Source organism: Heterobasidion irregulare (assembly GCF_000320585.1).
Source record: "Heterobasidion irregulare TC 32-1 unplaced genomic scaffold scaffold_08, whole genome shotgun sequence".
NCBI classification, from domain to species: domain Eukaryota; kingdom Fungi; phylum Basidiomycota; class Agaricomycetes; order Russulales; family Bondarzewiaceae; genus Heterobasidion; species Heterobasidion irregulare.
Window position 1 is genome coordinate 1254184 of NW_009258204.1, and position 12693 is coordinate 1266876.

General features: G+C 55.0%; 3 protein-coding genes across 3 annotated transcripts; 2 read left to right on the forward strand and 1 right to left on the reverse strand.

Annotated features, from left to right (window-relative positions):
• Nucleotides 1-121: 121 nt before the first annotated feature.
• On the forward strand, nucleotides 122-1460 carry HETIRDRAFT_453510 (uncharacterized protein; the record flags this gene model as incomplete). Its single annotated transcript, XM_009550965.1, has 4 exons — nucleotides 122-583; nucleotides 676-908; nucleotides 984-1101; nucleotides 1206-1460. 4 exons carry the CDS (start codon nucleotides 122-124, stop codon nucleotides 1458-1460), a joined length of 1068 nt encoding a protein of 355 aa, XP_009549260.1.
• A 104-nt stretch (nucleotides 1461-1564) lies between these two features.
• HETIRDRAFT_453511 (uncharacterized protein) lies at nucleotides 1565-2034 on the reverse strand (the record flags this gene model as incomplete). Its single annotated transcript, XM_009550966.1, has 2 exons — nucleotides 1565-1852; nucleotides 1909-2034. The coding sequence occupies 2 exons, from the start codon at nucleotides 2032-2034 to the stop codon at nucleotides 1565-1567; spliced, it is 414 nt and encodes a 137-aa protein (XP_009549261.1).
• Nucleotides 2035-3566: 1532 nt separating this feature from the next.
• On the forward strand, nucleotides 3567-12346 carry HETIRDRAFT_50265 (uncharacterized protein; the record flags this gene model as incomplete). Its single annotated transcript, XM_009550475.1, has 29 exons — nucleotides 3567-3697; nucleotides 3800-4226; nucleotides 4423-4563; nucleotides 4622-4671; nucleotides 4722-4889; nucleotides 4942-5289; nucleotides 5348-5533; nucleotides 5588-6454; nucleotides 6513-6531; nucleotides 6586-7701; nucleotides 7770-7821; nucleotides 7886-7914; nucleotides 7973-8117; nucleotides 8168-8309; nucleotides 8373-8523; nucleotides 8580-8617; nucleotides 8666-8867; nucleotides 8929-8973; nucleotides 9022-9127; nucleotides 9247-9471; nucleotides 9525-9583; nucleotides 9641-9813; nucleotides 9864-10271; nucleotides 10332-10371; nucleotides 10423-10492; nucleotides 10554-10904; nucleotides 10958-12016; nucleotides 12070-12125; nucleotides 12188-12346. 29 exons carry the CDS (start codon nucleotides 3567-3569, stop codon nucleotides 12344-12346), a joined length of 6963 nt encoding a protein of 2320 aa, XP_009548770.1.
• Nucleotides 12347-12693: the final 347 nt, after the last annotated feature.

A 12693-nucleotide genomic window follows, 5' to 3' on the forward strand; every position in this document is an offset into this window, starting at 1 on the left:
ACAGCCCAGCTGGGCGTGCGCGAGGGCGGGCAGGCGATGGAACCCCATTGGGACGAGCGACCGGCAACTGCCGAGAGAGCAAAAAGCGGGCGGCGGGGGGACGGGTTGGCTGGCAGACGACATGGCCGCGAAGCTCGCCGCCGCAGTGCCGCTCAGTGCGCTCAAGGCCTTCCCCCCAAAACACGCCCTCGCAGGCTCCTCGCGGCTGGCCTCCTTCGACCCCGACTCCTGGGCCGCCCTCCAGCCCCCGCCCCCCGCCGCCCTCTCCGCCCTCGCACACCGCATCGGCCTCGGCGCCACCCTCCAGCCCCCGCACATCCAGCAGGCGTGCACCCACCCCTCCTTCCTCGCCCTCCACGCGAAGCACCGCCCCGCTGACCCCGCACCCGCCGCCAACGCCAACCTCGCCGCACTCGGCAACTCCCTCCTCGGCCTCTTCGCCGCCGAGCACCTCGACGCGTCCTACCCCCACCTCCCCACCCGCGTCCTCAAGGCCGCGGTCAGCGCCTACGTCGGGCCCCTCACCTGCGCAGCCGTCGCCCGCGAAATCGGCGCAGCGCCCCTCCTCCGCTGGAACAGAACAGTCCGTACACTTCCCTCTCTCTCCTCTCTCTCCTCTCTCTCTACTCTCCACCCTCTCTCTCTCTCTCTTTCTCGCTGCTCACGTGCTCCCAGCCGCCGACCCTCACCCGCTTCGGCGTCATGCACTACGACGCCCTCTCCTCCATCCCCCGCGCCCTCACCGCCCTCATCTACCAGCAGCGCTCCCTCCCCACCGCCCGCGCCTTCGCCCACGCCTACTTCCTCTCCCGCGACATCGACCTCCGCGCCATGATCAAGTTCCGCGACCCAAAACTCAACCTCGTCGACACCGTCGCAAAGTTCGGCCGCGAAAAACCCGTCTCCAGGTGAGCTTCTCCGCCGCGACACAACCCGCAGCGTCGGGTTCACTCACCACCGCGCCCGTGCCCGCCCGCGCACAGGCTGCTCAAGGAGACAGGCCGCTTCTCCAACTCCCCCGTCTTCGTCGTCGGCATCTTCTCCGGCGCAGACAAGCTCGGCGAAGGCTTCGGCAGCTCCCTCCAAATGGCCGAATTCCGCGTCCGTCCCTCTCCCTCCCCTCTCCCCCTCTCTCCTCTCTCTCGCTCACACCTCCCCACCTCCCCCTTTTCATTTTTATTTGCCATGTATGTCTGTCTTCACAGGCCGCAGAGGACGCACTCCACAGGCTCTACCTCACCCGCACGCCCCCGCACCTCCTCCGCCTCCCCACCTCCACCTTCCCCGCCCCGTCCGAGGACGCGGAGGACCCGCTCGCGCATGCGGACGTGTTCGCGGCCCCCGCGCACGCGGAGGCGCCGTACGTCCCCGGCGAACTCGGCGAGTCGGAGGTCCCCACCGGCAGCGCGGGCAGGAGCGCGATCAAGATGCCCCCCGCCGCCGTTGCCGCGGCGCGGTAGTGCGCGAGGGGGAGGGAGAGCAGGGGAGGGGAGAGCAGGAGGAGGGGAGGGAGGGCGGGTGGGGTAGAACGAGTGTATCCGCCTCTCGCTCGTTTGTCTCTACATTAATCAGCAACTTGCTTTCGTTTGGCGTCGGCGGCGCGGGGTGGCGCGTGCGTGTTGTCTTTGCGAGGTGGGGTTTCGAGTGGGTTTGTTGAGGCGGAGGTTTGCGCGGGGCGAGCGACGGCGGTCCCCGATGGCTTTCTCCCCGTCGCGAGGCGGCCAGGTGCGTGTCGCTCTGCTCTGCCCAGCGCCCACGGATGCGCGTCGCGACGCCCCGAGAACGTCCGTAGCTCATACTCATATTCGACGCGCGCGCATATACGCGCACACGCGCGTCCTAGTCTCCGCTGCTGACCGACACGGAAGACAGTCGTCCTGTGTTAAGATGCGCGTCCGGACTTTGCACGTCCTCGAGTGCGGAACAGCCGTCGATTCGCCTCTGCGCGACGCGTGAATATTTGAACCTTTGGGCACTTGGAGCTGGGGAGAGACGGAACGCGTCGATCGAGGCTCTGAACCTGCTGCTGCTCATAGTGCTGTATGGTGCTGCTGCTGCTAATATTTGTGGCGCCTTCGGATGGCTCGCGCCCTACGGTTCAGTCATGTGTGCTCGTACGTTGCACAACGCCTGAGAGTGGGCGCGGGGATCGGCTTTCGAATAGAGCGCTCGAAATGCATATGAACGGTACAAGTACGGTACTGTACTATACAGTAGCGACGAAGGGCGCGTTCGCTGAGTCGAGCGGCCATCGTCGGGAGTGACGGTTTGGTGGTCCGCCGCGGCTCCGCTGGCATTGGCTCCTCGGCCGGACAACCGCGATGTTGTTATTACTCTCCGATCGGCGATCGGCCCTCTCATTCTGCTTTTCCTCCGTCTCTCGCAGTCGACACCTTGCCTCCGAACACGCATGCCATTTCTTCAGTCGTGTGAGCTATTCCGACTGCGACTTCCTCGAGCCCCTTGCCTCACAATATTCGAAGAGATCGTCATACCATGATGCTCGTATCCCCACGACCAGCTTCCACTTTGGATTCTCCCCCACTGTCTTGCTCATGTCATAGCTGTTCATATGGCACCATCGTATCACCATTAATACTCTACAAATCTGCCTCCTTCGTCTGCTTGGCACACTCTCTGGCGACTGCCATACTGATCGGCTCTTCATCAAACGCATACCCACCGTCTTGCAGTGTACCACGCACGCGATGAACATGCCGCATCGAATCATCGCTGGTGTGTCTGAGACCGTTTGACGCTCGAACTTCCGCCTCTTTCTAACACCCCTTGCTCAATCGGGGATCCTTACCAGGCATCTTCCTGCTTTTCCCCATAAAAAAAAAATCAGAACAGTGAAAGCATTCCCTTTCAAATGTGTTTAGGTACTCTAATTGGTATTCAATTTGCGGTCCGGAGAACAGTGAGCTCATCACTGAAACCCTGTACAACTAGGGGTCTATAGTGTCCGTGGATCCGCTCTGTGGCGCATGCACTCGAACATGTCACTCGCGTGTTCGCCTTCCGATAAGCAGCTTCCAATGCGGGATTTCTGAAGTGATAGGTCTCTTCAGCACATCACCTGTGTGCGCGATGTCGAGATATGAGGACATGCTGCAGTGCGTCTATGCTGCGCAATTACCTTCTTCGCCTCAAGCACTGCGCCCTAACGGAGCATGCATCGCAAAATAGGGAAGGACAACTCGCCCACTTCATGGCGATATCCACTTTCTTCGTGCACTCCAGCGGCTGCACTCTTCCAGATACGATGTACACAGTCTCTATTTGCTCTTCGCCGTCATAGCTGATCAAAGGATACAGCAAGACCTGGAATGGGCGTTTCCATCTTAGTACCCAACACGCCTTCAATACCGGCACGAGGCAGACTTCTCAGCTCACCCCAGCACCCACCGCATGGGGTGATATCCAGAGAGCATGGGTGAGCGCTCCTCCTCTGAACGGATGGGTCAAAAGCAGCAGGGCAAGGGCGAACGTCCTCTCTCCGCTCATCTATCTGCCTACCTGCCCACATCGTACACCCACCTCACCATTGACCGTCGTCGACACGCATGGCCCCTTCAATACTATGCCGATACTACAACACCTCCGGCGGCTGCCGAAACGGTAGCGCGTGCCGCTTTGTCCACTCTCAGCCTTCGGATAATCCCTTTGCCACACCGTCCCGCACGCTCACGCCCACGTCCCCGTCGTGGAGGCAGCGCGACGGCGGGGCTCGCCTATCGCCAGACAGCCCCTTCGCCACGCCGTCCCGCGCGCTCACGTCCACGCCTCCGTCGTGGAGGCAGCGCGACGGCGGGGCTCGCGCGCCGCCGGGCGTCTGCACGTCCTTCTGGAACACAGGGCTCTGCCGATTCGAGTTTGCCTGCCGATACGAGCACCGGCGCGCACCCGAGGCGGGGGCCGCAGACGGCGACGCCGTGCGCTCGTCGTGGAGAACGGGCCTTGCGTTCCGCTCCGCGGTCACCGCTCCCCCGCCCGCCGCGGACGCCGTCGCACCGCCGTTTCTCACCGAGAGCGGGCTCGCGAAGCTCGTCGGGGCCGGGACGGACGTCTTTTTTGGTGCCGACGACGCGTCGACGACGACGCCCAGCCAGGTACAGGCGGCGCTCCGACAGTTCCTGCACGACGATTATCGGTTCGCGACCACCTTCAATATCTACGCCTTCGTGGCCGCGCTGAGCAGCGCCCAGAGCACGAACGCGTCGTGGGTGAGTGTGTGATGCGCTGGATTCGAGACGGATGAAGGCTGACTTGGCTTGTTGATGCCAGACGCCTGAAGATGGACAGGTGAGGCTCAACTTCCGACTGACCACCGTCTCGTATGTCCTGTTGTCTGACCAAGGTTCAAGCTGTTCCTTGAAGTCGTGGCTTCGGTGAGTCGGCTATCCCACAGACAATTTTGAGAGTGCTGAAAGTGAGTGTGTGTCACAGGATAAGGGTTTGCCTAGGATACGCAACATGATCGAATGGTCCCCGGTGTCTACAAAGGCGGGCCAGAGCAGCACCACCCTCTCTTTCCAGAGAGCGTATGTGCCGTTGTTAAAGGTGAACAGATCGGCTCTGTCCGGCCGTGGATTTTACTCACGAATGTCGCTCCTCACAGTACCTGTCGTCCGATTTCGTCGTGAAAAGCACACAGTCTAAATTCCAAAAGTAAGGAATCTGATCACGACGTGTCGTTTCGTTCCTGACGTCGCGCGTAGCGCTCTGTTTCTGTGTGTGCTGGACAATATCGAAGCCTTTGCGGATGTTGTCGAAACAAGCATGTCGACTATGATGAAAGAGCGCTCGTTCCGTGATCCTGCCTTCACCCGTATGAAGCCCCCCTTCGGGAACCAGATATTGGTCACTTTGGCCAGTCTTCTCTTTGAGTGAGTGGCTGCTAAGGTCCTCTCGGCAACCACATCTCACCGAACACCATAGATGTCTCACGCGATTCAAGAATTCCGTCCAAATCTACCCACGATTGAGTTCTCTCGTCGACAATTTGGACATGTGGACGGAGGAGTGGGTCAGCGATGTCGAATCAACCTTGCCCAAATTCGAGAGCCCCTTCCAAGACTCTCCGCAGAGCACACGAGACTTCATCCTCCGAGAGCTCCGGAGGAAGGTCGCGCTATCTGTGAATATTGTCAAGCGCGAACGAGAGCTGGCAGATCGTTCGAAGCAAGAGCAGAGCCTCCCACAGTTCCCTATTGCGGGCCCGAGCGAAGGCATCGTGGCGGCCTTGAGGCAAACATACGAAGGACCGGGAACGGAGCGCAAGCAGGGGTCAGCATCCGCATCTTCTGTGCGTGGATCATCTGAGTTGACTGGCAATTTTAAACAGGCCCAGACACGATAACGACTTTGTCGACATAGACAAAATCCGGATCGCCCCGACGCACGACGAACTTGTATCGCGCATCCCCCCATTTTTGCCTGCAAATATCTACAATGCGCCGCATCCGTACCCTGCCGACAGCATGCAGCGGCTCCTCGACATACAGTTCCGGCTGCTTCGAGAAGAACTGACGTGCGTATCTTGTTCTCCGCCTGCATTCGTTCTCGCGCTCAGGCCAATTTCCAGCGCGCCTCTCCGAGCTTCGATTCAGCTCGTCCTAGACGATCTGCAGCGCATGGATCTGGGAAATAAAACGCGACTCGGGGATATTCTGAAGAAGTGTGGCGGCAAGTATCGAGGGCCTGCCGATAGCCAAGAAAGCGTCATATTCAACATCTACACGAACGTCGCTTTCAAGATCTTGACCCCTGGCCGCCGAGGCATCACTGTCACGATGTCTCTGGATACGCCTCCTGGTCGAGCGCGGTCGGCACGAGCACAGGAGCGGCGGATGTTCTGGGACGGTGCGGGAGGAAAGCGGCTCATGCAAGGTGGTCTGGTGGCGTTGGTCTGGCGATCTGGGAACAACACATCTATCAACTTGGGAACCTTGGCCACCTCTGCTCGTGACTTGAGCGAGTCAGCGGCGCGCTCGCCAGATACAATCGACGTTCGCGTTGCCTTCTTCGACCCAGAAATTGAGCTACGCATCCTTCAGAGCTTGAAGAGCGCTGGGGATGAACAGCATGGAGAGCTCAGGTTGCTGGTCGAGTCGCCCGTCTTGTTCGAGGCCATTCGGCCATTCTTAGAGGCTCTCCGAGCGGAGCCAACACGGATTCCATTTGCGAAATATCTTGTCCATCACCCGCCAGGATATCTGAGCACGATCCGTTCTGATCCTCCGTTGTATGCAACAACACCCGGTTTCTCTTATAACTTATCGGGGCTGTTCGCCTCCGCGCCGGGTGAAGAGCCGGTTGATCTTCAGATGTCGACGGAAGATCATTCTGTTGCGCATGCTCGACGGGCTTTGCGAGAAGGAAGCCGTTTGGATCCTAGTCAAGCAGATGCCATCGTCGACGCTTTGACGCGGGAAGTAGCTTTGATACAAGGGTAAGTCCCGCGTCTTTCCCCGCGACCTCGAACTGAATCCCTTCTCGCTTTCACAAAGCCCTCCTGGCACGGGTAAAGTGAGTTACACGCGGGTCTAGTCGTAATTTGTTATAACTGACTTACTTACCCAGAGCTACACTGGTGTCGAATTATTGCGCGTCCTCGTCGCCAACAAATTGGGGCCCATCCTCATGATCGCCTTCACGAATCATGCGCTGGATCATATGCTGTCGTCCGTTTTGGACGCTGGTATCACAACAAACATCGTAAGGCTCGGCTCACGGTCAGCGGATGAACGTCTTTCTCAATTCTCTATGGAAACGCGGGAGTTGGCCGCAGGACAGTCCCGTCTCGATCGCTCATTCGCTCAACGGCATCGCGATCTGAAAGTGATGCAAGAAGCCGTAACGCATAGCATGGAACAGCTTCTCCGTAGCGCCATTGACCCTGCAGAGATCAGTCAAAGCCTCGAGTTGAACTATCCGGAGCATCACTGTGAACTCGTTTGCCCACCCCGCTGGGTTTCCGCGCTTCAAGAAATATCGCTCCAAGCTGACGGTGCCGTGGATGCCTGGTACGTGGTAGGCCACCATGGCCGCCAACGTGCAGTGGATGATTCGTTGTATGACTTCTGGGTCAATGGCAGAGATCTCGAGTTTCTACGGAGTTTATCGCTACCAGCTACCCATCATACACAAGAGGACGTAGGCCCTGCGAATAAGTACGCAATCTTGTCACGCGAGCATCCCGAGAATGAGCTTGCTGGCGATGAAGATATATCTCCAGAGGACTCGGACGATTCAAGCTCAGAAGACAATGACATGGATGTTGCGCCCGAAGAAGTCTGGAAGAAGTCTTTTGCCCTCGATGCAATGCCTCCAGCAGAGGTCACTGCTTCTACATCTATCCCTTTTTGGAGAGATCTTTCAAGGCCATGGCCTCCGACGCCACCTGCGCAGCCAAGGAGTTTACAGCTTGACAGCTTCCAAGGCATCACCGAATTCCTTCGTACTTTCGACCTCCCCACTGTACCTGTCCTTCCTTCGACGACGCGCCCTTTAAGCCAACTTCTTCTCGATGGCTGTGGCAGAGTATGGGATATGTCACTCATCGAACGCCAACGTCTGCACAAGTTCTGGGTCGACCAATTTCGGCCTGAGCTGTTCAGCTCCCGAATAAACGAATTCAAGCGATTAAGAGAACAGCTTGCAGATGCTCAAATAAATCATGAGGAAGGGAAAGAGGAGGTAAGATAACACTGGTCTCGTAGTGCCAGAAGAAATGAGCTTTTAATTCTTGACCATTTTCGTGACAGTCTAGGAGGCAACTCCTTGCAGATGTCGATATCATTGGATGCACAACAACAGGTTTGCGTAATAGGTCACTGAAAATTAGAGAAGCACTGACGTACTGTCGGTTTCTGTTACACAGGCGCAGCAAAGTTAACTTCTTTGCTACAGGTATGACATCTTTCGAACACATTTCTTTTTAATTGCTAAAGCACACCTATTTAATGAGGGGATTGGCCCGCGTATAGTGCTCGTTGAGGAAGCAGGTCAAGTCTTGGAAGCTCACGTTCTTAGCTCGCTCGTGGGAGGCTCGGTTCTACACTTGATCATGATCGGAGATCCTCTCCAGCTTCGCCCTACGATTGCAAATTACTGTGAGCTTTGCGTCGCGGGTTGGCATGGGTTATCTGACGTAAATGCCCAGCTCTGTCCGTCAATTCAAGAAGGGGCAATGAATTGTATAAGTTCGACCAGTCGTTAATGGAGAGGCTTGCACTGGCCGGATTGCCGATGTCGCCTATCAACGTCCAACGCCGCATGCGACCAACGATATCGCATCTCATCAGGTAGACTAGAATATTGACACCAGTGCATCCTTCACACGCTCTGCATGCTGATTGCATCGACAGGAACACTCTCTACCCTGGACTCAAGGATCATGAGATTGTGACGGATTACCCACCTATCCGAGGACTGGCAAAGAGTGTATTCTTCTTCAACCATAGCCACGTGGAAAACAAGCAAGGCGAAGAATCGGAGAGCCGGCATAACATATTCGAGGTCCGTATTTTACGACACGTTGTCGACAAATTTCTCTCATTCAACTTTCACACCAGGTTCTCATGATCAAGGATCTTGTCCTTCATCTACTGCGGTGCGTCAGTAGTAAGGAATCGCGATGTGATCTAAACCCCATCTTCAGGCAAGGGTGTTACACAAGCGATGGGGACATCGTGGTTCTTTGCGGCTACCTTGGTCAGCTAGCACGAATGCGAGATGCCTTTGCCGATGAATTCGTGGTTATGTTGGATGAACGCGACAAGGTGGCCCTGGATGACCAGGCTGAAGATCCGAACGACGATGCACCCTTCACTCGAATGGAAGAAGTAAAGCTCACGAGCAGGGTGTGTTTTCATTCTGTTGTCTGGGTATTGGCGCATTGTTGTTCATTGCCTTGCATCACAGGTCCGCCTGCGAACTATCGATAACTATCAAGGAGAGGAAGGAAAGGTAAGACAAGGTCATCTTTATTTCTTGCAGTCACTGAGGTACATCCAGATAGTCATTCTTTCCCTTGTTCGTAACTCGGGAGCTCCCGAGAGCAATTTGGAGGGTCTCGATCGCAACACAAACGAAAAAGCGAACATCGGATTTTTGAAGGTGAGTGCTTCACCGTAGAACCGTGATTAGTTCGATTAATGTTTTGCTTTGATCGCAAGTCTGAAAACCGCACAAACGGCAAGTGCTTGTTTCAATCGACTATGTTCATCATAAGATTAATAGCATGCGACCAAAACCCAGTTGCTTTGTCGCGTGCACGCGAAGGGCTAATCATATTTGGTAACACGATAGACCTCAGCTCTCGCAGTCAGATGTGGCGCTCGATTATCGAGGAATTAGAGAGTCAGGATGCAGTCGGAGATGCACTGCCAGTGACTTGCAACAATCATCCGCAGGCTGTTGAGTACATCTCCGAACCTGGCAAGTTGCAACAGGTGTCTCCCGACGGTCAGTGAAACATGCAACTTATATATCTTGGACTAACTTCGTAATCAAATCAGGCGGTTGCCTACGTCCGTGCGGCAGACGTCTACAATGTGGCCATTTGTGCCCGTACAAGGTCTCTTACAGATATTCTGCTGCGACACGAGACTTACGCTGACGACTGTGCTTCAAGTGCCATCCGGATGACCCTCAGCATATCCATGTTAAATGTTCGCAGTCTTGCGCTCGACTCTGTCTGAAGGGACATCCGTGTGATAAGCCATGCGCTGAGGCCTGCGGAGACTGTAAGTTCCTCCTCTACAGTGTAGAGCTTCCATGTGGGCACAGTAAAGAAAATGTACCTTGGTACGTGAAATCGTCTCCAGGTGTATCAGATCATTCAACGGGGTTTATAGCCACCTGTCGGACAAGCTAGAGGATGTCACTTGTGATGTCTTACTAGAGAAGATGCTTCCACATTGCGAGCACACCGTGGCGATGCGATGCTCCGATGACCCGGAAAACTACAGGTGTAAAGCTACGTGCAAGGGTGTGATGGCTTGCTGTGGGCGGGATTGTCGGTCGCAATGTCATGCATGCCAGCGTGAGAACCTTCCGACGCTGGGACAAGTTCCGAGGAAACAGCACTGCAAGCATAGTTGCCAAAAGCCACTTTATTGCCAGCATCTCTGCAAGAATCCATGCTCGGAAGAACACACGCATTCTCAATTTTGTACAGAACCATGTCGGCAGATGTGTCCTCATGCTCGTTGCCAAAAACCATGCTCCACGCCATGTGCACCCTGCCTGGAGAGGTGTACTTGGTAAGTTCGAGCTCATCTAAAGACAAACCCATATATAAATCTTACTCTACATGTGCGCAGGGTCTGCGAACACTTTACTTGTCCAGTTCCGTGCGGCTCGGTCAGTATGGCTTAATCCTAAATGTCCATCCCTAACTCATGCGTTCTTCAGGTCTGTGCAAGACTTCCTTGTGATACAAGGTGCAAAAGAACACTGCGTTGTGGTCATCGATGCCCGTCGGGTAAGGTTTTCCTTTGATGATCATGCGTTGCGTTGACTCAAACCGATGTACTTGTTGTCAGTATGCGGAGAGCCCTGCGACATTCAACAGTGCCCCATATGTGTGTCGGAAGAGGGCAGCCAATCCATTGTCGACCTTGTCATGCAGAGACCTCTCGCCGACATTGATCCGGACTTGGAAACTCTGGACGAGCTCGTCATCACTCTGCCTCAGTGTAGGCATGTCTTTACCGTTGAAACCTTGGACGGCCATTGCGGAATGACAGATTACTATGGACGAGGAAGTGATTATGGTCCATGGCTCAACTGCAAGGAACCTCCCCTGGGCTACAAACAACCTCCGGTGTGTCCAACCTGTCGCACAGCCATCACGTCACCTCGTTATGGGCGGATCTTCAAGCGCGCCGACCTTGGTAAATAGCTTCAAACTACATTGAGAGTCTTCTGCTGAGATCGCTACATACAGATATCCTAGAGCGGAATGTTGCATCTCAGTTGGCTCAACTGCTCGACGAATCTCAAGCAGAGATTGGAAGAGTCTCAACAGAGGACATAAAGGTCAATCTGAAGCGCCGCATTGGAAACATCCCAACATCAGAATCTTCCATTTCCAAAGCAGCATCGAAGGCGCGTCGCAAAAACAGGGATAAAATACTCAAAGTCTTCCGTGAAACACCCGTCCCCTTGGAATCAATCACGCCCACAAACACACAATACCATACAATCCCTGACGCCATTGGCTCACCATGGGGGCAAGTGATTGCGCCGCTTATGCTTGGCTATAACAAGGCATTGAAGGCAGCCTCTACTCGTTCTTCGCACATCCAAGCATGGGAAGCAGCCTTCCACAGCATCTTTGACCAAGAATCTGAGGCGGTACTGCAGGACCCTGTCCATGCTCCACGTCGTCCTCGTGAACACGCTATGCGCATGGCAAAAATCAAAGTTGGACATCCACAGCCGCGAGCGGACAAGCGTTTCATTGTAGAGGCCTTTTGGATTACTCTGTCGATCCGCTTTACTCTTGTTGAGCTTGTACTCTCTTGTGTCAACAGACGCCAAACAGCATATTGGGAGGCCTGTGGACTCTACGCTGACTTTTTGCTGGATTCCTGCGTGAAGGATGCCCAAATTGCCCTTGATATCGCGCGGGGTTCAGAGGCACATCGCCAAGTCACGAAGACGTCTCTCTTCATCATGCGTGCAAATTTGGAGAAATTTCGTTTCCAGGTGGAGATGTCCCGGGCCAATAACGTATTGCTGAAGATTCGAAGCGATTTGAGTGACACAGCTGCGAGCAGAGGGGCCGCTGCAAAGCGATTCATGGCGCAAGTCATCAACAGTCACCATAGGGCAAAACCTTTCGTTCTCGCGGAGAAGAGTTGGCTACAGGAAAACTTTTCGGCAACTGCTCAGGTCATCATTGACCAGTGGAGTGAATTGGAGCGGTCTCTTCGACAGGACGTATCCTATCAGCCTGTTTCTCTCGATGACAAGATGGAGATCGTGAGGGCGCTCAACTTTAGTGAGTACTCGACACATGTCGTGTTGCTGTTTTACATCCTGACGTGGAAACAGCCCACACCGGCCATTTCTACAATTGTCCCAATGGACATACCTTTATTATCACTGAGGTGAGTGTATGACCAGCAACTTATCAAGAGAATGAAGTGTTGAGTTTGATGACGACTTACAGTGCGGAGGTGCCACGCAACGAGCTAGTTGCCCAGAGTGTGGGGAAGCGATTGGCGGAACGAATCATGACCTTGATAGCAGAAATACCAGAGCGACGGAGTATGAGGAGTTGCTGCGGCAACAAGGTGCCCAGCGGAGCCCATTTTCATGGGGCAACTGAGGCTTTCCATAAGCACGGTCTACTGTTCACGAGCTTCGCAGTTGTTAATATCGAATTTTGAATTTTTGCTTCCATCAAACAAGGACACGATTTTTCGCATTTTGCTCTACTTCGGTACACTGGAGCAATGTGATTGAGACCAATTTGACAGATAGAGCGGCACATGAGAGAAACCGCGTAAAAAAACGGGGTATGATTAAATAAGGGGCTTCAAACAAACAAATCATGCTTGCCTTACACTCCTTGCTTTCCCTGAGCAAAGGACATTGGCGACGATCCCGACGCGACAAGGAATAGGACTGGGCCGGTTTCCTGGTAGACGCGTGATCTGGCACATCTTGTAGTGT